Source organism: Mastacembelus armatus, chromosome 7, assembly GCF_900324485.2.
Source record: "Mastacembelus armatus chromosome 7, fMasArm1.2, whole genome shotgun sequence".
NCBI lineage: Eukaryota > Metazoa > Chordata > Actinopteri > Synbranchiformes > Mastacembelidae > Mastacembelus > Mastacembelus armatus.
This window is the reverse complement of record NC_046639.1, coordinates 5,169,747-5,195,823: the sequence shown is the minus strand read 5'-3', so window position 1 is coordinate 5,195,823 and position 26,077 is coordinate 5,169,747. Positions and strand designations below refer to the sequence as shown.

The 26,077-nt window shown below is 41.1% G+C and overlaps 1 protein-coding gene across 1 annotated transcript; it reads right to left on the bottom strand.

Annotated features, from left to right (window-relative positions):
- Window positions 1-932: 932 nt before the first annotated feature.
- On the bottom strand, window positions 933-22,096 carry bmp7b (bone morphogenetic protein 7b). Its single transcript, XM_026333490.1, has 7 exons — window positions 21,441-22,096; window positions 8,971-9,163; window positions 7,585-7,733; window positions 5,530-5,733; window positions 4,322-4,398; window positions 3,164-3,274; window positions 933-2,919 (listed from the first exon to the last, which is right to left on the bottom strand). Exons 1-7 carry the CDS (start codon window positions 21,838-21,840, stop codon window positions 2,770-2,772), a joined length of 1,284 nt encoding a protein of 427 aa, XP_026189275.1. The 5' UTR covers window positions 21,841-22,096; the 3' UTR covers window positions 933-2,769.
- Between the last annotated feature and the right edge of the window lie 3,981 nt (window positions 22,097-26,077).

Sequence of the window (26,077 nt, the reverse complement as noted above, 5' to 3'; positions counted from 1 at the left end):
TTAATACAAATGTCAGGGCTGGCATTTGGGGGCGGCTGTGTTAGGAAGATGAGCAGGTCACCCAATAGTGAGACTCAATGTTACATTGGCGCCACACCCCTCTGACCTGTACAGCTATATAGTGTGTGTTGAAAAATAAAGCCTGATTCTCTGACTGGAATCATTCCATACTGCTACCGCCTCAATCAGCTTAAAATTATCCATAGTGGGCTATATAGATATATTGGCTCCACTTCAACCACTATATTTAATTGTATATTAAGTCTAAAATTACCCTGGTTTGTTTTACAGTAATGTTCCCGTTGTATGACATACAGCAACTACTGGATAATTGGTGCCACTAAGTTACTGTTAATTTGACAAGAAGGTGTTTATAGTGTAGGCTACAGAATGGGCTGCTGAATGAGTTTGCGCTGTTTCATTCAGTTTCACCATTAGGTGGCGCCACAGTACAAAAAGTATATTAATGACTACAAATCAATACAGAAACATGTTTTCATATATAGGGCATGAGAGCAGCTTGGTTATATCTGGTACTATTACTTAGATATTAATATTTCAGTGACTAGTTATGTCTATTCTATAATTTCTCACATAATACACATGCTCAACAAATCTTTCTTGGTACAGAGATAATTCGTGGGGAAGTGCTCAGTGTGTTGTAACATGTTATTAGTGTGGACACAACGTGGCCAGTTACAAACCTCTATATCCTTTAGTTTTCCACAAACTTTTATTCCCATATACTTACAGCTAGAAATCTGCTTTCACTTCTATATTGTACAGCTCATTAATTAACCCTGCAGTGCCGACATTCACAATACATTTTCTTCAGGAAATCTACATTTTAATTTAATCTGTGCAACTAAAATCACATTGTGTTGCTGGTCTTGGCAAGAGTTTCTTTACAAGGATTTGTTCTTGTGCTGGATATAGTGGTGCAACACAAAAGTCTTGGCCCCTGTGTATATAGACTGAATCAATCAACCTTCCTATCTTATTGTATTTGTTAAACAGCCTTCATAGAATACAAAAAACACTTTAAATTCAAGCCTTTCTGAGAGCACCCTTCATGTTGGAGCCCCACATACTACTTTGCGCCTGATATGAAAGTGTGTCAAAGGCCTGCCTCATAGCAATTTGCAGGTACCAACCCTTGAGGGTTTGGCCTTTGATAATAACTATACCAAGTGACCAGAAATACATACCTCACCTCTGACAAATAGAAAGTCCTAATAAAGCAAAACACAGAAGTGTTTGTGAATCCTTTAACTACACTGTCAAAAATAACTGGCTTTATAGTGGACAAGAAATACAAACTACCCACACAAGTTTCTAATATTTTCCTTCAATCTATGTGCAGTATGTAGTTCTTCCTGTATGTAATTGTCCAATTTTATGCAAGGTATTTTATTTATATAGCACATTTCACTACACATAAAGTAACTGCTTTACAATAAAATGTATACTGTCACCTAGCCATAGACAGAAACCACACACTCAGACATGCAAAGACACATATATACAGTACTAAGAATAAAATAGAAGAGTTCACTGTGTTTTTGAATGTGGAAACACTTGTGAGAGATCTAAGGTCAGGAGGTAAAGGATGTACCTAAAATCCCATGAGCAAATATTTGTGTGGAAATGTGTAAGAAAGTACAACACCAGTGTGCGTTCTCCTTCAACGTGAAAAGTCAATTCTGATTTTAATCCACGTTCAACAACACACCTCAGGGAGGCTTTGTTGATTGTCTCCCAGTTTATTATTGTATCTGTTCAGCAGTAAAACATTGCTGAGACATTGAAGCACACCACAGAACAGCTTAGCCAGCTCTCAATAAATAGACCTTTTTAAATATGACAGATTGTATTACAGCAGACCAATATACCTGATAATGTCTTGCACACAGAACAAAATGCTTTGTACAAAGCCACTCCCTTCTCTCTTTGACAGTTCACTTGATTGTTATTATAAAAATGTGTGTCAGTTTCATGTAACATCTTTGATCGATGATGTATGTAGACATTTCCACAGATCCAACTTGTCATAAATTGCCCTCCACCATCAGTGTGTAGTGCAGATGAACACGAGGCAGAGAGAAGTGCATAGAGTTTGAACTCAAGGCTCATGTCAAAGTAGTTTTCTGTCAACGTTGTTTTCATCTCAGAGTTTGTGTGTACTATCCTGTGTAAGAGAACAGGCAGCATTACATACAGGAGAAAACACAAACCCAAGTGACATTCCAGGAAATAAATACACTTCTTTCTTTGCTTGAGAAATTATTTACACAGTTTTGTACATAGAAGAAATTCTGAAATTCCATCTGGGTCTCTCAGTCATAAAAATATATATAATAATATCTACGGTAAAAGAATGAGCTACAATAATAATTATTGAGATAAAAGATTGTTGAGTATGAATTCATGTACAGTACAATAACTGCTTTAAATGTTTTGTATACACAGTAGAAAGCACAATGTGTATGTGTTCGTGTTTGTTGCATGTGTGTGTGTACGTGTGGCGAGGAATCTAAAACTGATTGGAATTCCTTTTCACCCACACAACAACATATTTACATCAGGACAACCTTGAAAATCAGACAGGAGCTTTTTCCACACGGGAATCTGTTTTGAACCCTCAGAATGGTCATAAAATCCATGTGCACACACTTTATTTTCTTATATTTCTCATCATTTCAAATGACAGCACAGAGAAGCCCTCTCTAATCATGAATATGTGCATGTCTGTGTGAAGATGCTGCCTGTTTAGTGGCAGCCACAGGCTCTGACCACCATGTTGCGGTATTTCTTAAGGATGACATTGGAGCTATCATCAAAGTAGAGCACTGAGATGGCATGGAGCTGCGTGGGGGCACAGCAAGGCTTAGGAACTGTCTCTGGATTAATGAAATGAACCTGGAAAGAGGACGGGATATCATCATCATTATCATAAGCTAGTAATGAAATGAAATGAATGCATATGAAAATAATACCCTTGCAGAATTTTTCACAGAAATCATTAAAGATGCTAAAATACAATCTTTTGGATAATTAAATACAGTAGTTTTAACAGCAGCTACATTGTCTTGATAAATGAGATGATTAGACTCTTTAACATGACCACTGGGTTTTTTTGTTCCCTGCTTTCATAGTTACTCACAAGAGTTTGCACAATGGCATGGTTTGTGGCATTCATATAGGAGTTCAGTGGGAAGGCGCACTCTCCCTCACAATAGTATGCTGCATATCCTTCTGGAGCGATGATCCAGTCCTGACAGTGAGGAGCAAGACAAGAGAGGAATTTATGGCATAGTGTGCTGAAAAGAGAAATTAAGGTAGAGTTGGAGTTGATAGACCTGGGGGAAGAGAGCCCAAGTAGCCACTACAAATGGATTCTGTGGTGCTAAGGGTCAGTACATTCACAGTGAGTCTTTGCCAAATTTATAGGCTTGGGCCAACTTAAGCTGCACATCAGCACCTGATGTGGGCAATATTGTTTTTTTGAAGGGGCAGGGACACAAGAAGGTCAGGGGTTCTTCTATATCAACTCTATTCATGCATTTATCTGCTAAATGGGAGCCTGACAAAACAATTAGCAATTGTATGTCTTTTTAATGCACTTTCTAATAATGCACTAATCATACTTAGTTAATAAGGACCTGATAATAATGATATATATTGTTGTATTTGCACCTTTTCATCTTTTTATTGTTTTATCTTTGATTCTTTTTGGAGAACATCATTATTGTATTTTGTCAGCTGTTAATCCAAGTCTACATTTCTAAATGTAAATCTACAATTAAAGAATATTTTTATTAAACATTCATTATTTGTCCATTATTATAATTATTTCAGAGAACTCAAAATAAAATATAACATTTGCCTGTCCAAAACCTCAAAGATATTCAATTTACTGCCCAGAAAATTTGCAGATTTAATGCACTGTACATCTAACAATAGTGACATTTGAGAAGCTGGAAACAGGCTCTCAAATGTAGAAGCAGATTATCAGAGGTAGTGGTACTGTAACCGTATTTATGAGATGTTCAATTACTTATATATTTATAAATTCAAAGTTTTCCTGATCTGAACAGTCAGCTGGACAGGAAGAGGTTACAGTTTAGAGACTGTAGCTAATAAATGCTGAAACTGTCAAAGCATAATGGACCTGTCCCCCAGTGAAGATTAAGTGTTTATAGGCTCATTCTGATGTGTCTTCTGCCAGGATTATGGGATAACAAAAGCAACTGAGTGTCTGATTCACGCTTCTTTTGAGCCAAAAAATTTTGGCTACCTGGGAGAGGAATGCTTTCCGTACCTGCCACCCCAAGTCTCTGAAACTGACGTAAAGCTCGTGCTTTTTACATGCCTGCTTCTGTTCAGTACTGCTGTTTTCTGAGTAAGAGAATAGAAAGAGAAAAAGAGAAATTACACATCAGTACATGTGTTATTATCCCATTCAGCTACAAGTCTAAGTATTTACTGCAGTCAGACCCCAATTAGGCAGCAATGATAAAAAACAGACCTAAAACAGCCAGCATACTCATACAAAATATGAACATTTAGACAATGGTTGCAGGAAATCACCTCCAGATACAGCAGCAGTTTGGTAATTGTTTCAAGTGAATGGGCCACCCTTGCTTAGAGGTCATTCTGCCGGGCATTACGTTTCCACTGGATAAAACACATGTGTACAAAGAGTTGGCCTACCACATTTTTCATAACAAGTCTTTCATTTATCCTCTCTCCTCTCTACTTACTCATTTCAACATTTCTTTTTCTTTTTACCCCATCCATGTGTTAAAAAAGATCAGTCTGTTTTCTATCTGATAGCATCTCTACCTCTCTTCTTGGGGTGACCTCTGGGGCTCTGTGATACATTAGTTCCTGAGAGCAGCTCACATTGGAAATGATCAAGAGCGACTGGTTCTCATCATCCAGTTAAAGACCACTCGTATCCAAAGTTTCAAACAGGCCCATTTGGACCATATGTTGTGGCCCTGTTTGCCCCACAGCACCCTGCAGATGTGTTCTGCTATAAAAGTCTGCACTGCCTTACCTCCATGCAGGGAACTTGGCCCTAACTACTCTGTAATGCTTGTGTAAATAAACAAAGACAGCAGAAGGATACTTGAAGCTCAGGAATTACAGTCTAATGTTTCAGCACCTCACAAAAAACCATGTCTCACACCTCCAAAACAAAGGTTGAGAGTATGCATTGCATGTTTGTTGTGCAGGAATCTCCTTATTTTCAGTGGTATACATTTGTTAGTTCTGGATGTCATGTATTTGGGCATGTGTGTGTGCTTTCCTCTCAGCAAATATATATATTGTATGTGTTGGCACATGTATTTTGGCCATGTAAAGAATTTTCTCAAATGGATCCACAAGTACCAGTCATGTGTCCATTCCATGAATTCTTCACACAGCCAACAAAAGCCAGATTAAAAGAGGGATCAGCCCAATACAACAACATATAAATCAGCACTAACTGTAGAAATAACATGTACCATTTTCAGTGTTTACCTGCAACATTGGCCACTCTGAGTGATTCTTGGCTCTTTGCCCCTTTGGAGCGATTGGGATTACGCTGTTTGGCCCCCCCTGATGCTGAGCGAATGCTTCGCAGGTGGACCTCGGTGGCTTTGAAGAAGGCCACCATGAAGGGCTGTTTGTTCTGAGGCCCAGTGCGACCAATCAGCCCCGCCATACGAGGATTGACACTCTCCCCTGTAGAGGGCGACAGAGAGAACAGTACAACAGGCATTATCAAGTGAAACAAACCTGGAGCTGAAGCTACAGTATGTACATGTTTAAAAATATTTTTGGTCGGAATATACTCTGCAACATATCTTAACGTGGAGAGGTGCTGTCAAAGACCGAGATTCATTTAACAGCCTGGCATCAGTCTAGACATATTCCCAATACCTCGCTCTTCTAACTAGAGAAGGTGAAAGTCAGGCAAGGGGGCACACTGTTAATCAACATGTGAATATTGTTCTGACTCATCTCATACTGATGCTTCAAACTAGTATTAGCTGCTAGAAGACATTGCTCTGGGTATCCAGCTTGCAGTTCCTGCATTAGCTGAAAAGCAAACATAATGGTGATCCAGTTAAAAGACTGGGTGGTATTATGACCAGGATGGTATAATAGAGCAAGGAACGGGAAATCTCTTTAATCATAGTGCTATATTCTGTTTTACAAAATAGATTAAATGCCAAGAACAAACATACACTGAATATCAGTCTCTCTACTTGTGTTTGTGTGGGTGTGTTTCTCCATGTGCGCTCCAGCAGCGCCTATCTTGGTCTCACACAGAAGAATGTCTGTCTGATCACTGTTTGGTGGTAAATCAAGGCTTTTGGTTGCCGCTGGCGACGGGACATCCTGTGCACCTGTCTGCACATGCTCAGCTGTAGCCCTTCATACTGTACCCGACCCAACACACAAACACACACTTATGGTGCAGCCTCCCTAGCACAACCTGCCTGCAACATGAAAGCAATACACTGCCTGTTTTCCTGACCTAACATGTAACATCCTGCCATCCTGTGAGAGATAATATTCTCAAACACGCTCTTGTATTCCACATGATTTGATAAAGTTCCCCACTGACTAACAGCCAAGCGTGATCCAAGTGATGACAAACTCCATCTGAGATGTTATCCTCATGATAATGCAGTGGATTTTCTGCATGCCTGCTAATGATGCTGAGGGTATGACAGATGAAGCCAGTGATGAATGACTGATGATGAATGATGAGGAGCAGGGTTTGATTTATCTTTGAGGTGTACATGCAAAGAATAAATCATCTGATTCTTTGCTCTTTAAGATAAATGCCAGGATGTTGGCTTATGCTCATCACAAAGTTATCAGGTAATTTAGTGTTACTTTCTACATTTTATTTTGCAACTTTTGTAACTTGAACTATATAGTCTTTACAGTCCCCTAATTACTAAGAATTTACTTGGTAGATAATGCGAAACTTACAGTATGTGATGTGTAACTACTATAATCTGTTTCTGGGAAACAGATGAGACTTTCTTTTACAGTCCAGTTTCAGCTCACTTACCTAGTAAATAGTTGTGCTTTACTTAGAATAAATATATCTGAGTTATTACCAACACAATCCAGTTACAACTGAAAGGCACTTGATGGGTATCAACTGAGGTTTTTCTTAGTATTTCATCTCTAGTTACACTGTATTTACCTACTTGTTACACACAATACTTACATACTGTAAGTTTCCCTTTGTTTTCCAAGTAAATTCTTAGTAATTAGGGGACTGTAAAAGGAAGCGTTACCAGTCTTTTTTACTCAGAGCACATTTAAACCTTCAACTAGTGGTAACCAATTTACCTAAATTAGCTACTTGATTCATACTTAATGGTTAGTCACCATTTATCACTAGGTACATCTGTGCCAGATAAAACACAGTTTTGCAACAACACTGCATTAAATTATGTTTGTGAAGCTTAAAACCTCTTGACATTACCACAAAACAAATCACACGAGCAAAAATGGCCACCTGTGTCATCTCCACATACCTGAAAATACAGTGATCTGAGTAACACTTACCCTTTGTGTTCTCAAGGGCCAGTTGGAGGCCCAGGTTCCTGCCAGGGTTGAGGACCCAGTGGTTACTAGTGGCTGTCACGTCAAACACCAACCAGCCCTCCTCTGCTGCCCAGATCACCCGTGAGTCTAGCAGAAACAGATCTGACTCCCTGAAGAAGATAAGATCGCAGTAATGAGATGAACTTAGGTCAAAAAGGATTGAATGCACAATTAGAAAAGATAAGTTGAAACCACGTGACAAGGTGTAAAGCTAAATGAATGAAGCACAAAATAATGGAGTGGAGAGAGTGAGCCAGATGAGTGTGACGGAGTGAAACAGAGTAAGAGATGGAGCAAGAGAGTGAGGGAGGGAGGTGAGGAGAGAGGGCTCCAGATGGTGAGGCCCAGGGGAACACTTCATTTTCTTAATTGACAATAATGGCTTTATAAACGGCCAGTCCTTTCATACACTACACACAGTCCATCACTGGCTGGAATTCTGTTGCAAAGCCAGAAAGCCAAAGGGAGAGAGAGAGAGAGAAAGAAAAAAATGCAGCTGTGGAAGAAGAAAAAAAAACTGTGACAACTAGCAAGTGAAAAAGTGGATATCCAAGTCAGTCGTATTGTCCAATACTGAATTTGTCTCTTGTCTTTACTTCTCTTTCACTGTTGAAGACTAAAATCCCTTGTTCCTTATGTGGCCATTCATGTACCCTGACCTATTTTGTGACTGGGCAGATAGTGTGTCAGAGCTCTGGTTCATTCATGTAGCCAGGCCTGTCTCTGGCAAAGGAATAAATGGCTGTGTTGTTCCCTGTGGACAACAGAAACCACTAGGAGGGGTCATGAGCTAAAGTGTCGGCCAAATTAAAAAAGCTGACCTGATGATGGTATTAAATGTAAGGTATAGGGCAGGGGTAGCCAATCCTGGTCCTTGAGAGCCACTGCCCTGCCTGTTTTCCAACTATCCCTGCACTTCCAGCTTCAGACTGACTGAACACGCCTGATCCAGGCAGTCAGCAGTGGGTATCGCAGGGATAGTTGAAAAACAAGCAGGACAGTAGCTCTCAAGGGACAGGGTTAGCTACCCCCCGGTTTAAGGATTTACTACAGTTATTCAAATTTATCCTAAGTGAGACATGAACGTTTGTACCATATTCCACAGCAATCCATCACATAACACAAAAAACCAAAATTTTAACCTCATGTCAATCAGTCTGCACTGCCATTAGTTTGGACCAAAGCAGTGGACTGACCAAATGAGATTCCACTAACAGAGCTAAAAATGGTTAATTACAGTATATGTTGACTGTCTAATCAATCAATCAGCTAATTAGACATTCATGACAGTCATGACTTTGCAACATACAGGCTTTCTACTAACACATACCATAAATCCATGCTCACCTATCAGAGTGCTCCTCCAACACTTGGTAGATACTGATGCGGAAAGTCTCATTATCGAACCGTTCGTGGATGAAGTCTTTATATATACGAAATTCAGCAGCAGTGACCGCCTCACCCTCAGGGATCCGCGATAGGTCAAATCTGAACTCTCGATGATGTCGTCGCACTGTTAGGAATTCCTTATCGTGCTCAACTGCAAAAAATAAAGCATTAAAATGAAAATGGTTTGTATCATCAGATATATTGTGTCTGCAGTATGCAGAGCAAGTTGCTTCTATTCACATGAGCTACTTTGACAAAGCTCATCAGATTCTGGGTCAGTCCCAGACGAAACATCTATTTGCAGTACACAGGGTGGTTTATGATTGAAACATTCATTGGGACTAGCACTTGGACAAATGCATCTGGTACACACTGAACCATGATAGAGAGATGCAGGCACACTCTGACAGCTTTATGAACCCATTTTTTCTCCATCTCTTCCCCTCATAGCCCGAGAGAGTCATCCAGTCTGCCCTTCATCTGGTTTTCATGAGCTGGGGCTCCATGTTTTGTGTACCCCATCCCCATTACTTCCTCTCTCATCCCCACATCCAAGCTTTCCAACCCTACCACAGGACATCCCAGGGGTCAGGCCTTTATCTCTCATCATCTCTTGGCTCTCCCTCCACCTACCTTTTTATGGACTGTAAGAGAGGCGCCACACACATACACAAATCTATGCATATCCAAACAGATACATAAAGACACACACAAAATTCATTGACAGTTTCAATTCAAATTCAAAACAGTTTCAAGTTATTAAGTTAAACAAAAATCTAAATCTCCTGTAGTTTTCAAATCACTATAACATTTCAAATTAATTATATGTGTTTTGGTCTATTGATCAGACAAAACAGCCAAATTAAAGATGTCATCCTGGGCTTTGGGAAGTTGTGGTGGGTTTTTAATCACTTTTTTCTAATGATTTGTTTTCCACTATGTATACATTCAATGGGTTAATTGAAAGGAAAATTTCAAGTGCCAGGATCTCTGCCACTGTCCCTATCCCTATCCCTATCACTGTACACACATATGTCTATGCACAGAAATGGACAAGTACATTTGCACACACATGCAAATATTATACTTCATAGGAATTTCTGATGACACCATACCAATGATGTAAATGCATGTTTCACCGCACAACTAGTGTGGCATTATTTCTTTCACCACACACCTGACTCTTTGTCTTCCTTAGCCCTTTTTTGTTGGCCTCTCTCCCTACATCCCCTTTCGTTTATATTTCTATTAAACCCAGTTGCTTAAGAACATTATACAAAGGGAGCAGTGTGAGATGATTGGCCAGAGCAGCAGTAAAAGAAAGGATCTAATTACTCTTCAATAAGGGACAGCTCTGCTGTCTGTTGGTCATTAGCAGGTCTAGCTTTAGGCTTACTTTTCCATCTACTAAGGGCTCATGTTGTAATGGTTTGAAGAGCTGTTGACTGTTCCTGAGAAAACAATGGACTTAAAGGTTATGTGGACTCACTGTGGTCACTGTAGACCTTCTTCCAAAATATTCTATCCTCCAATCAACACCACTTATTTCCAGTCTCTTCACCAATCTGAAAGCTTTTTTCTCTCAGATTACTTAATTCACAGACACCTAAAGAAGTGAAAGAACAAGAAAAACAAACCAGAAAAATAAATATTTTTATCTTGTGATCCTGTATCATTTGGATACAATGCAACACAGGAGTGGAGCACTTAAATAACCAATTAGATTATCTATACAATTTTTTGAATGTTTGTCATACACTCATGTTTTTGGCACCCTCTCGCACATTTTTATTTCTCCTTCACACCTCCCTGCTCCACGTCCTGCTCATTCATCCACACCAGGGACCCTTTGCAGGTGCAATCCCTCTGGGGAGAAAGCCAGACCTGTTCTTTAACCTCCAGAGCAGCCACCCACCCCTTCACTGTAAAAGCGCTTTATCTTTGCTTGTGAGAACAGCTGGATGCTTCTGTGAAACTCCCACATTAACTATTTCTCTCAAATCACTTTCCATTTCCACTCCTCAATGCATGAACTTTATGTGTACAGCTAGAAGGAAAATGAGATAGTGTAGCCTCTGTTGTTGTCTCTCTTTTTCTTTCCTTTCTCTCTTTTACAGGCTATTATAACAGTAAGCCAGTCATTTGATGAGGGGAAGAGGGACATTTAAAGCCAAGCGGGTGCATTTATGACTTCCTCTGGGAGGAAGTGAGTAGCCATTGCCCCACCTGTGTCACAAATACACACACCACAAACATGGCGAACACACCCTCTCAGGCCATATAAGAGCCTTTCATTCTGAATACCCAGCATCCAGATCGGTTGTTGCTCCTGACACAGACAGACACACACACACCCCAGTGCGCACACAACTATCACAGCGTATTGCCTGTGAAGTGAACAGTCTTCTGCGTCACGGCACAGTAACACAATCATTATGGGTTTCTGTAATCCATAATTAGAGATGCAAAAACACACACATGCGACGAGACAACACACGGGTACACAAACACATGCACAGTGAGCTGCTTTTATCATTTGGTGTGATCTCTGATTTCCTTTTCATACAGACTACAAAACTGACAGTTATCCCACATCTTTTGACTGGTGTATGCCACACACATGCATAGCAGCACACATCAGAGATGTCGGGATGATAATGACTTCTCCAGCCTCCAAATCTACTGTACACCTGGCAACCAGAAGCCTACCAGATGAACCCTGTGTTAGCAACTTTCAAGGTTGGGTAGTGCTTGCTCATAAGACATACTCTCCACTAGAGAGTCATGGCTGCTAAAAGTTTTCAGAAAATAATTAAGAGTTTTTGAGGCTCAATAACACATCAAATGACAAAAGGTTATTGTCTGTGTAGCCACAGCCTGATCTAGCTTATTCCTCTGTGCTATAGGGTCACGAAAATCAAAAAAGCCATACTGTTCCATTGGGTGACATGGTCCTTCACTACATTGAACATGGGCATTGTAGTTAATTTGGAGTCAGTGCCACATTTACATTCCTGAAGGAATAAATTCTGACAAGCACACCATATCTATAGTTATGGTCACCTGTTTACTACACTGAGCACCAACCCTGGGCCTAAAATATGAATCATCATCTATTTCTGATCTGATCTTCAGCAAATGGCTTTGAGACTGACAGTGACAGATAAGCTGGGGAAATAAGAAAGTACTTAGACTTTGTCATTTTGTTTGGAAATTTGTCAAACGCAACTCAAATATACAATATTAACAGCATTTTCCTTTAACTTGTTTTTTCTCTACTTGCATATTTAGCTATTCTTTTCCTTTTCCCACTATCTACTCCTCCTCTCGCCTTCTCCTGTCAAGCTAAGACACTTCTCTAACACCTCAGAGTCCGGAGCAGCAGTGGACGGATCTGACGACTCACATTAGCCCAAGTGTCTGTTTGGCACCCTCACACCCCTCAGTCCTGCCTCGCACACTTCCGCTGCTCTGCAGGGATTGGGGGAATCTCACCCCCGGCACCACTCTGACTTCTCTAAACTAATGGCTTAAGCTTAGCCCCCCTCCTTCAGTTCCCTTGAGTTAACTGTGCCGCTGTTATCCCCACCTCACTCTGCATCCCTGTAGGGCCCATTAATTCTAACAACACACCTGATACCACAAACCAGAAACCAGCAAAGCAGCATATCATTGTCTGAACATTTCATAAGGGGATCTGGAGGTCCATGAAGGACAGTATAACACTAAATAGAGCTTCACAGAATTGACTGATGCTCCATAATGATCTGTCTCTTTCTTTCTCTATGTTGCTCTTATTCCAGTGTTTTAAGTACAGGACTGGGAACAAGTCAGTCATAGTTTCCGTTAGCTAAAAGGAAAGGGGATGAAAAACTGAGTGCAAGGAAGGGGCAGATTGCTCAAGATGTTTATCCTATGAAGAGTAAAGTGGGTTTGATCTCTTGAGTACTGGGTGACTACCCACAGTAGGGCGATTACCACGTTAGGAAACATCCTGCCTACTGGCAACTACTGATGACATCATTCCTGTGTGATGTATTTATATTACTGTAGGGCCTGACAGCACTGGCTTCCTGGGAAAGGGTCAGAGGAGTTTCAGGCTATAACTTACTCACACTTAACGACCATTAACTCACCACAGCGTGTGTGTGTGCACGATCATGTACACGTCCCATTGAGCCAGTTTGCAAATAGGAGCAGTAACCACAGGAAGACAAGTCTTCACATTTAAGACTTGTGGTCAAACCAAACTTTTTCTCTAGCCTGAAGAGGACTTATACTGACAGCAGCATTGCTGACTTCTCTCTGTCTTATTGCAGCAATCAGCCTCTGTACCCATAAACCACAGTGCTGGGTTCCACCTCACGCTTTACTGGGCATCATGAGCCAAAGATTTATACTGGGTATGTTCGCAGTCTGGAACTCATAGGAATGACTGTAAAACCTCTCTTCGGCGCATCACTACATTTAACAGAGCAGCTGTGCTGTAGGGTCTGTTCATACAGCTAACAAAAATACACATTTTCTCACTCTCTTTTGTTATTAACAAAAACATAACTACAAGCATAGCTACTGAATTCAGGCAAAATTAACTGACAAAGAAAGACAAAAATCAAATCTGTGCAATCTTTAGCTTCCACCTGTTGCTGACTGGCTATTTCATAAAATTCATCTTGGGAGTTGTAGTTATGTTATCTCCTAAAATGTATATGTGCACAAGCCTGTGCAATACTTCTTTTTAAATCAAAGAACTATAATATTTCTAACGCGTTACATATTAAGTATTGATGATTAAACTGAGACAGTGCCAAGCAACAGAAGAGCTCCAAATATGAGTGGTTCTCTATAAAAATGAAAGGAATTTTTATCTCCAGGACAAGAGGCCCCTTTTGAATCAGGGCAAATTTTATTTACTGTGCTCCCAACATTATGGAGAGACATCTTTTTCTGTACTCTGAGATCATATGAACTCTTTTGTTTAATTTCTTTGTTAACATTAGCGTTAAATAAGAAAGCACAGAATTTTAAATTTGTAAATCTTTATATTTTTTGTCATTTGGTGAACCACTGCAAACCAACTTGTGAATCTAAAGAGCTCTCACTACAGTCACTGACAGTCCTGCATAACAAACTGAGTCATCTTGGAAATTTCATGATGTTGCCTCAGAGAGACTGAAAATTAGTGAAAGGTAATGGTGACAACAAAGAAACCACATATTTAATCTTCAGCGACCATTGTTCTGTGGTATAATGTGTTGAAAGACAGGATGAAGGGGTGTGGAGAGATCTGTGCTAGTGCCACTGGAATCACATGCACTTCTTCTAAGCTGCAGCACTGAACTACTCATAGACATGGAACCACAGCCATTCAGTTTCCCCCAATTACTCTTCCCCTTGTCCCCTGGTTTTTATGTTCTTTAATTTTGCAGCCACATGGGCCACACCCTTCTCAACCAGCCAAGCTGCCTCTTATTATAGACCACAGGCAAAATTCACACAATGCCACACTGGCACAAGGAGACACACAGATATCCTGGGGTATACATACAACTTTTTATATGGACCTCCTGAAACCCTGAGTGTCATCTCGTGCACACATGATGGGCACATTGGCACCCTGATTTTAAAAGCTTTGTTTAATTACAGCCCATTCCTTTTCAAAATAAACAAAATAGCTGTGGAGGAAACACAGCTGCATGCTTGCCTAAACAAACAGAAACCTGCCAGATGCAGTTTGTACTCCATGCACCACAGACGCAATATTTCATTACTTATCATAAAAACACTTGTGTATGGTTGTTGTTTAGCTTTTACAAATTAGAAAACTTGGCTGCTGGAGCCTGCTGTGGAATCTGGTCAGTGTTATGGTCTTCCACTAGGACAACAACACACATCACACAGTGCAGATGGTGACTGGGTATGTTTGGTGGCTCACACATAACACACATAACGGCTTTAACAGGAAGGATCTAAAGCACATGATGTTCCCACAAGGACAAATAGAGAAACACAGTTTAAAGAAATGCATGACATCCCTTTGCATTCTCTTTTCCAGTCCTGTCATCTCATTCTTCCTCTTTTGTTCACGCTTTCAGTGCCCCAGTATCAAGCAAAGAGTACTGTATTTGTTTTTGCAGCAGCAGAGCTGTAGATTTTAGGATCTCTGGCTGTGCTCTGGCCCACATTTGTTCTCTCAGCTTCACTACTTGGTACCCACTGTCATGGAAGTGCAGGGGAGTCTTACGTGCTGTTGGTCACTGATAAGGCAAGACTGTATACAAGCAACCCAGAAAAAAGAGAAGAGCCTAGATAGGTGGAAATAACATTCATTCTGTCATCCACTGCACTTTATATAATCTCACAGTTCACTTTAATGTATTGGTTAACCCTCCACCTATATGCATCTACAACTGCATTTTCTGCAAGATTAAAAGAAAAAGTCAGAGCCGGAGAGGGAACTGATTAGTGAAACTAAAATGAGCCCAACATTCCTGGCAATGAACAGGCTCCGTCCATCACTGAAACAGAGCTAGAACGCCTGCTGCTTAGTACATCTGGGCCTTTTGACCACTCGCCACATTGTCAAGTCCCACCCGCAGAGTGTTTCATCATCTCTCCCAGCAAGTGCCGTAGCCTGGCCAAGAGCACAGAGGCTCTGCTATGCACATCCAGATGTCATTCTGGACTCCTAGGTTCAACAGGTGAATCTGAGACACTAATGGAAAAAAACATGATTTTCTGGGATCTTGCTTGGTGTGCTGCCCAAAGCTTCTAAGATTTTTTCAATTGTGGTATTTATTTACACACAAGACTTACGTAATCAAAGTAATCTATCAAATCACAGAGAGCATTAAGAGATATTACCTGACAGGAAGGCAGGGCTATCTGTACCAACTGTTACATTCCTGTGCTTCTGCATACTCGCTGTCAAGCAGAAGGCAATAAAACATGCACTGCATAGCACTAATTAGCTCCAGAAGCATTCCTTTTGGGCAAAAATGTTTATGTGTGTTTCTCTCCACACATGCAAACATGCATGCACATGCATATGCTTTTAGTCCACTGCCAGTGTATACAGAAGTGATTACATAAATCTACGTGAGGGAGAAAGGCATACTTAACTGTGTCAAGGACAGGCTGCATTCACAGAGGAAAGACTGGCCTTCAGCACATACTTGTGTTTTTGTTTTCTGGTCCTCATGTAAAAATCTTCCTCAAATACATTTGGCAAACCAGCTTTTGGTGTGAGATGGAGAAACTAATACAGACAAATCCATCAAACTACATGAGCTCAGTGGTGACACAAATAGTGTACGTGTGTGTTTATGAAAGAGATGAGGACTGAGAAATTAGGTAGAGACAGACAACACTGTGTTTGGGATCACAGAAAGTGTGTATGTGCGTGCGTGTGTGTGTGTGTGTATGTGTGTGTGTATGCGAGAGAGGTGGGGAGTGGAAAAACACACAAAAGAACTTGAGAAAGTGTTGAAATGTTTTATGTCTGGGAACATGGGAGATTTAAACCTCTGGAGATGAGGGCCAATGCAGGATGTTGGAGACTAAACACCCCACAACACTACTGGGACCATATCACAACTAACTAATCAAAACCAGGAGGCCAGCATTGATAATCAATACTGTTGGTTCAGGAGGGAAGGAAGGGAAATTTGGTATCAGATGGTCCTGCGTGTGGGATGGATTGGAGACATGGCCAGACATCATGGTAGAGGACGATATGCGGGAACTTGTTGGACTCTGAAAAGATAAAGTTTCCCTGCACAGCTGCATTGGCCTGCAGACAGAGGGAAACATCTGTATTAACCTCAGCACCACAGGCGGTCCACTGTGGAGAGGAATGCAAGGAGCAACAGAGAGAAGGGTGGGGAGAGAATGAACAGAGACAAGTATGATAATTATGTTTTTTTTAAAAGAGCATTATTGGAGCCATTCACTTAAAATTACATGTGTAGACCACATTCAGCTATAAAACCAGAGCTGTGTGCCTGCAGCATGACTGCAGTGTGACACAACTGCTTCCGAGCATGCAGCCATGAGTGTATGAGCCGGTGACACAATGCTGTCTGCAAGCCAAAGCCTCTAGTAAATCCAAACTAATTCACCAGTTAGACATTTCTTCTCCTCTCTGCTCTCCATTACTTTCCTATTAACAAGTTCTATAAAACAGAGAAAGCTGGCAGGCAAACGTGTGGCAGCCCCTGTGGGACCAGACAAAGAGCCACGAATGCTGAAGGGCCAGGTGGTGCCCTGTCAGGTCACTAAGGTAACACAGGGGATAATTACCTGCTAGTGCAGTGACTCACTCAGCACGCCAACTCTGTATGATACGTCTCCTTTCACTGATCACAGCCTCAACTACCTGGTTAAATATAGGCAGCACTTTAACATGACACACAAGATAATGCAAACTATTCCCCATGTGAACATCACAACTTGGTTTGGGTGAGAGAACAACTACCCAAATGTTGCATATTACAAAGTGAGTGAAACAAAGTCATGGTGCTTTGTTTATTTACTGCTTTTCAACTCTGGTTAGTGAAATGTATCACATGTGGTGCTCATTAACAGGAGCAGAACATTGAGCAATTACATACACTCTGGTAGCGCATGTTTTCAACGGTTTGATAGTAGTTCAGTGGATGCTTTACAACAGCACCCCTCTGAGTGTGCAGACATAGAGGCTGACTTACAGCATCACCGTGACAAATGCAAAGACATCACTTAGAGTGTATTTACCGAAAAAAAACTTACAGAATGAACAAGCACCATTTTCAGCTATAGCTACAAAGGACATCAACATCTACACACAAATATAAAACCCATTTCATAACATACTAAGAGATTTTTTTTACATGATACATGACCTTTTAATTTTAACACATTATCAAGCTAAAAACAGTCCCTGAAAAATGCCATTTTTACTCAAGTACATTTGCTAATAACAATGATGTCCAGATGCTTTAGGAAAATTCCCAAGAACTTGTATTTAAAGAAGGAACCAACTGGCTTATAAAGAACATCTGTCTCATTTAACTTAGAACAATAAAATGCTAAAACCATATCATGATTTTTTTTTTTATTACTTAGTCCTAAAGTACACACAGACACGCACATACATTCATACTTGGAATATAGGCTTGTCTCTTTTCTGACATTCACAAAAAGTTACGTTAGTCCACACAGGGAATGAAACAATAAAATTAAAGAAGCCGTGACTAACATATTTAATGATAACATTTTACAGTAACAGACTATGACACGCCCCTCCCCCACATACACAAACACAGGTGATGATGTTGCCACTGTTTCAGTCATCCAGGAAACAAATAGCAGACATTTAAGTCACAGACATTTCCTGTGATCAGGGAGGCATTAATGGGCATATAAGGTTGGGCATTATGAGTGTTTGTGTGGGAGCTGGGGGTGGCTGCTTAGGATCGGTGTGTCTCAAGTTAAACATGAACTGAACTGAACTATAGCATGCTAGAGTAGATGATAATAGTCCTGTGGTTTGTTAAGTAGGAAATGCCTTAAGTCATGGTGGCTGAGTGGCATGAAATAATGATTACAAACATGATGTATGTATGTATGTATGTATGTATGTATGTATGTATGTATGTATGTATGTATGTATGTATGTATGTAGACAGACAGACAGACAGACAGACAGACAGACAGACAGACAGACAGACAGACAGACAGACAGACAGACAGACAGACAGACAGACAGACAGACAGACAGACAGACAATTATTTTCTGTTGCCACCTTGAGAGACAGGGAATGTGTGTTGTGTTCAGTTACTGGCATGTTATCATAGCATGTCAGGCACACACCCAGTGCCTGGATGACCTGTGCTGCGTGTAGCAGTGTACATTCTGTATGTATGCTGTAAGCCATTTATGCAGCTGGGCTTTTAAACTGAAGTGACTCAGTAAGAGGATGTCCCTGGCCCGGGGTCTGTCCCAAAGTCCACACCCACCCTGGCTGGCTACGTTAGAATCTGCAGCTCTCACACAAGCTGACAAAAAAGTGTGTAAAGTCCCCTGAGAAGAAATCTAAAAAGAAGGTGACAAGCTAGACAAGCTTTTTTATATTAAGACACAGGTTAAAGCAAATTTTTCATCACTGTGTGATGTGCCCATAGTAAAATCAGATACATTCTCATTATAGTTTTTGGCCTTAAATAAAAATACAAACCAGTGCATGAAAACAGATGTCTCACGAAGCAGTCACCAGTGTACAAGTCTGACTAATGTACCTTGGCACAGTATTTATGGAGACAGAGTTTTGGGGAACAGTTTTTACATAAAAGCCACACTCATTTTACTCTCAGACAAACTAAATAAGAAAACAAACCCACAATGAGCAAATGTGGAAAGGAAGGAATTCAGAAAGGAAATCCATTTGATTGCCATCACTTACTTCTTTGTGTCCTCTCCCTCTCATGTGAAGGGTAATGAAACAGCATATTATCTGCTGTTTTAAATCAAGTGGCTTGGACACATATTTGATGGTATCACATGAGGCTCAGGGAGAAACCTAACACTGAACCCAAACATGAATGCAACACGTGGCAGATAGCGCACACAATACAATGACAAAGATCAATGTTCTATCCAAATGAATGACATATAGGATACATGTATAGAACATATCTGAACATGTGCCATGACGAAGACACGGACAAACACTGTTAGTAATTACATTAGGCCACAAGACTTCAACAAGGCAGCGTGAGTTTCTTTTCATGGTTCTCTAATATATTAAATAAAAATGTTCTCTGCAGCTGATGTGACCCATCTTTGTTTAGAATTTCTATCTGATTTGAGTATCATCCCTGCAAAAAAAAAGTATCAAGACCCAACTCATGTCTCTAAAAATCTCCCTCTTTTCTAGTGAGCTTATTGCAGCCTTGTTCCTTGAATTTGCAAGGCCCTTGACTTTGCGAGTCTCTGTGGTGAAATCCATCTGTGTCACAGCCTGTCAAAAATAGTCACAATGCAGCAGCTCCCACAGTAATTACACAGTGCAGTGGAGGAACCAGTGTCACCTCCCTCTCTCTTGCCAAGACGCTCCAACAATGATCTTTCCAGGATCGAATGTAAACCTCCAATTCTTTGCAGAACTTCACTTAAATTCTCTTGGCTTGCAAACATTTAACTGTATGCCTGCTAAGAATTTCATTATTCATTCATTCATCATTTATATTGCCTGACTAATGCCAAATTGTGGTAAAGATAAAATAAAACACAGCTACTTGCCCAGAACATTAGTGTCTAAATAATTTGCGGTTGAATAATTTGTTAAGCAAATTGAACTTGTGTGTTTATCTACCAATAAATCTGACATCACCTGCTAATGTTTTGATTATTTACACTTAACCACCGACCGTTGCTGACATCAATAAAATTATCCAGGACTGTTTGTTTTCAATATGCATACTATTCAGATAAGCACAATGGGCCAAAAACAAAACAACATTTGACAAATAAAAACTGAAACCATACTAAAACCATACTATCACAGTTACGTGCATCCTATGGCATAATGATTGAAACTGACTAAACTAAGTTCAGATCTTTGACTGCCATTCTTTGTAGTCTGGGTGTCTATACTGATGTCTCCAGATTAGAGTGAAGGGAGGACCCAGTGCACTTTGAACCCATTCTGTTGTTGACTTACTCATTCTCTAGATAACACATGGGTGACATATTAGCTGCCGACTGGTCCATCATCCACAGCTCAAGCACCTGAAAATTAGCTGGTTGCACTGCTGTTTAACAGAGAGACACTGGAATGTGACACTCCTGGTATCAGGTGGATAACTGCAGCTGGTTGTGTTAAAAACATTTTTCTATTGTGCTGCTCTTCTGCATGTGCATGTAGATGTAACATCAGAAATACATGTGCTACTACTTTAGATGAAACAAGACAAAATATCATTAAAATGATTCTAATTTCAGTAGTGAGTGAAAATGCTCAAGATGGCCCCCAAAGTCCAAAAGTAAATTCCCTGTTATTGAAATCCTTGCTCTCAATTGTAACATATAGGTGATCACTTGAAGATAGCTACAGAAACTTCAAACCACAAATGTGTGAAATATGTGCCCACAAAAAATTATGTTCTTCAGTTTTGTTCTAGAGGGACTTCATGTGTGTTTGAGGCTAAAAAAAATGTGACTTGTACCCAATACTGATCTTTCTAAAATAAAAGAACTGAGATGAAGAACTGGACTCATATCTAGTACAAAATAATTTCAGTGGCCCTATGTTGGTTCCATCATTGTAACACATCTGTTATCCTCCAGGGGGGTTTCACCCTTTATTAAAGTTTTGTATGATTTTAAGTATGTAAATATTTTTCAACAGGTTTTGGTTTCACTAATGGGCAAATAGTAAGGAGCCTACCTAGATTGACAAAGCTCATGACCATGTCTGCATCGTTCAAGAAGTTGTTGTCTTGCAGGCTGGCTATTGGAGGTCCCTGGGTAGTGAATACTGGCTTGTAAGGGTAGGAGTATCTGTCCTCGTCCCCCTCTGTGGACATGGCGTTGTACAAGTCCAACATAAACATCGGGGCAGCGTTGTGCTTTCCATGGAGGTGGGGTCGCGGCCGGTGTGGAAGCCCCAAGATCGACAGTATTTCGCGCTGCATTTCTCTGCGCTCCTGGCTCTTCAGCCGACGGTGAATGAAACTAGAGTGAAACTCGTTATCCAAAGTAAAGTTTGTGAACGCAGTATCCGCCAGGATGCAGTAGCTCCAAACCAACACAAAAGCGGGAGTACGTTTATCCAAAATCGGTGCCATGGTACCCGCCGTGCGTAATTGCGCCCAGTGCTCTTTGCCGAGACTCTGGAATATGGATATTGAACTTTTAGCAACAGGCAGCCTGGGTTCAATATCCCAAATCAGTTATGGACCCTCATGTTGAGGGAAGTGCTCCCAACTGAAACATCAACTCAACTTAAAGCCCTTTTATTGATTAGTTTACTGCGCAAGCCAATTGTGTTTGCGTGGCTCTGTCCTCATCCACAATCTGTGGCCTACAGCTACCAACTGTAATGCAGTCTGCAACTGCAGAGTAGAGGTTGCGAGCAGACGCGTTTCACCCGTTTCTGCTGGGAGGAGCAGAAAGTAGGGAGAGAGAGAGAGAGAGAGAGAGAGTGTTGTGGTTGTCTAATGGAGAGAGAGCTAGCTTGGTCTTTGTTATCAGGGCTGAAGCTACATGTGCAAATACAAAACGGATTAGAATGGGATTTGTATCATGATGCTTCAGTTTATGATAAAGCACATTTTGTCATTCCTTTCCCACAATTTGTAGTGCTTGTGTGAATTCAGTAATGACAGATGTGCACAGTGACAATAGGCCTTTCAGTGTTGGTGTGTGCTTAGGGAAAATAACAGACTTCCTATCAGAGGGGAATTATTTGCCTGTGTGTGTGAATACTTCAGTACTGTGGGAGAGGTTGCAACATGCAGTTGCAAAGTTGCCACTGTAAGGGTTATTTATCTGCAGGTGCACTGTGAATACCTTGGGTCACGTGGCTGTGAGACTTAAAAGTCAGTTGTTTTTTCTATCACAGGCCATCACACAGCTGAAGATATTCTGAAGATATTTGAGTTTTCCAGCCTCATTGCTGAAGCAGGAAGTTTGTGACAAAGGCAGTGGTGCACAGACAGCACAGGCGGTGATAAAGAAGGGTGCAGATGTTTGGCAGCTGCTTCATCCCTCCATCTGCCCCCCTGGCCCCGGCACCTCTTAAACACCACACTTTAATGGAACGCCTCTGACCCTCTGCGTTCTGCTCGCACTGACGCAGACAGAGGGATTTCAGATGGCCCTTGCACCAGGAATGATTGCTTTATCTACAGTAGAGACAGACCTCCTAAAACCTTTCCTCTGCCCAGAGAGTGGAGATTTAAAGGCTCTGTAGTTAAGATGTTTGGGGGCTGCAGCTTGCCAGGTTAATTTTATGACAATAATGTTAGACTTCAATGGCACAGCAAGAGAGGCTGCCAGACAGCTTAAACTATGATTGCAAACAGAAGAAGGGAGGAAAGGAGGCAGAGCATGTCTTGGGCTCTTCTAGTCTTAGCTTACCTTCCTGCCCATTTAATGTGGTTGTTCTTGTCTTCAAAGGCGTTCCATTCCTCTTTTTCCAATGACAATTTCACGTTTTAAGACCTGAAAGCTTGTATCGTCTGCCACTACTAATTCTGTATATCAAATCCTCTATTTGCTTTTAAATGTCCTCTCAGTAGTAGCCTGTTACATATAAACATTTCTATCCGGTGCCTCAGATAGAATCAACTAATGGCTGCAGGTGTTTACATTATAGCAGTTTCCGACAGGGGACTTGAAAGCATCTTGGTTTTAGTTAAAACTATACATCTTCCTCTCTTTCTTTCACTTACGTTCTTTTTCCTCTCTCTCATTGTCTTAAAGTCATGCTATTGCTCGCTTACTCTTGCTGTGAGGTTGGTGAGGTCAAACTCCTGGGTGTTCCTACAACAACCCCCAGCCTGTGGCTCAGTTTGTGCCCAGAGAGGGGCTGACAATCCTGGGCACGACAATAGAAACAGACCCCCCTTTGTTTGGGCCACTATGAGCCTGGTGACAGTCACAGTAAACAGTGGGCACAGGCTGAGGCCAGGCTGGGTGAGCTGCACTGAGAGGCCTTTGACAAGGAGAACTAAAGCAGAAAAGCAGAACAAACAGTGTTTGAACCTTCTCTGGATGATGCCCACTTAGAAAACAACTGTGAAAAGAATAGCTACAATTTCTAACAAGTATGTCAGACTGAACTCAATATTAAGATACACATAACTACTAGCTCATTTAGACAACCTGTGATAACCACTGCCAAAACCTGTACAATTACATTTATGACTGAAGTAAAAGGCCAAAATAAAACATGTGACACAGCCCACCTGGTCACTGAAGTATGAGAAAATACTTGTGCATGTATGTCAAGAGATGGACAGTTGACTACGACACAAAGCTTATACTAGTAATGTTTTCAAAGCTCTCACAGCAGTTTTACACAATATTTTATTATCAACGGCTTATGTTTAGACAGGATTTCATTTAGCTCAAATTCAAGCTTTGGCATACAGTATTTTAAATGTACACACATACAATCTTCCCACTATAATCTATGAGTATCTGCACAAGCACACAATTACCTTTGACACTCCAACCGCTTGGAGCATGATATTTACCTCAGAAGAAGGCCACACAGAAAGCAGTGTTTCTCTGGAAACTCTTAACACCCCCACAACACCAGAAAACACTTTTCATCCCCTCATAATATTGTTCTCTCTTCTCTTTTTATCTGTGGTATGAGTTGGTGTGTTTTCCATCTGCCGGGTTATCTCTATTTAGGAGCTCAAAGGATGTGGTCAGAGGTCAGATTAATATTTATTTCATGTGTTGCCTCAGAGATCAGCAGGCGGCAGTCTTTTGAAGACCTGTGGATGCGTGGAGACGGATGAAGTTCAGTGGAGGGGGTCTGACCAGGCGGACCCACAGACAATACAGTAAAACTTTTTTCAGGGTAAACTGACCCTCAAATGAAGCAGTGTGGGGTCGGGTGCAAGGACAGGAGTGGGTGGAGGCACATTTTTTCCTCTCCCCCCTCCTTCTCTGTCTGCTGGTTCTGTCCGCCCTTGTCAGTGATTTTGGTGTGTGTCCTGCACGAACCAGCGGCCTGTTAAAACAGCTTTACCAGGTGGAGCTGAACTATTGCAAATGTTCCCCTTCTGGTGTCTCACACTTCCAGGGGCCTCATGAACATATGAGACACAGCTGTGAGACACGCAGAAAAAAAGAGGTTGATATATGAAACAGAAACAGCTTCAAAATAGTTTGCTTTTTATGTCTCATTTAGGTTTTCGTTTGATGGCTTTTTAATAAATTTGGACCCAGTATGGAATTATGGTTTGCATTTTTTACAGTTCGATTATTTTTTAAGAATGTTTAAGCGGCTGATGCTCAAATTACTATTTGTTCATTGCTCAATGCTGTTTAAAAAGAAAGATAAAATATTCAATAAGACGTCTGAGCTTTAACAAATATTTTACCAAATTGGAACCAAATACAAGCTGGAACTCACAACTGCAACCCAATCCTATTCCATTCTTGAGTTTTACATTATCAGTTTGGCATTACTATACCAAATTAACTTCATGACAGCAAGACATGCACATATTTCTGGGTAAAGGACACAATTTTGTCTTATTTGAAATGCTGCTATCAGTCAGTACCTACCATAACCTGTGGCTAGTATGTCTTGTCACTTGTATGTCTCTCTGCAGCCAGATATGGCACTCAGGAACACCAGTGGAGCTTGGATCTGATTCATAGCTCTCAGCACTCCAGCCAGACCAATCACTTAGAGCGGGTGTCACTGACAGTCAGTGATACCGTTTTAGTTAAGCTTCCCATAATGCCTGACTTAGTAGGGCTTATCCATTGGCGGATGTTATCACTCAGGCACTCTGTCACTTGTGTCATCGGCACGGAGTCCAGGCTTGACACTGAGCTGATCACATACTTATCATCTTAGCCACATACTTATCATCATCATCCATTACTGAAGTGTGAGGGCCTGATAAAGGTCTATGCAGCTCTAGGCAAAGGTCCCATTTAGATTCTTGTCTGTGCAATGAGAGGCCTTGGGTCTTTGACTCTTGCTCTCATCACTCTATAATACTGTGTTGGCCTGTCAATCAGAGAGGACCCTGGCTGATCAGTCAGCTCCTCTTTAGGGGATGTTGGTCTGAGGAGCCATTAGAAAAGGGGCAGCCTGGCCAGACCGGCCCAGGCCAAATGCTGATGAGAAACAGAGGACGTGGACAGCCTGAGGTAGAAAGTCAGGGGGGTGGAGGAGCAGGAGGTGGATGTGCTGAACTATGTGGCTTGTGAAGCAAGGGCAGCTCTGTTTTCTATTTGTGAGGATTAGGTTGACAGATCTGTATTTAGTTTCTTTGGGCCTCTAGCTGCAGCTAATCCCCCTCACCTGCAGCGGGTGCCCCCCCCCAT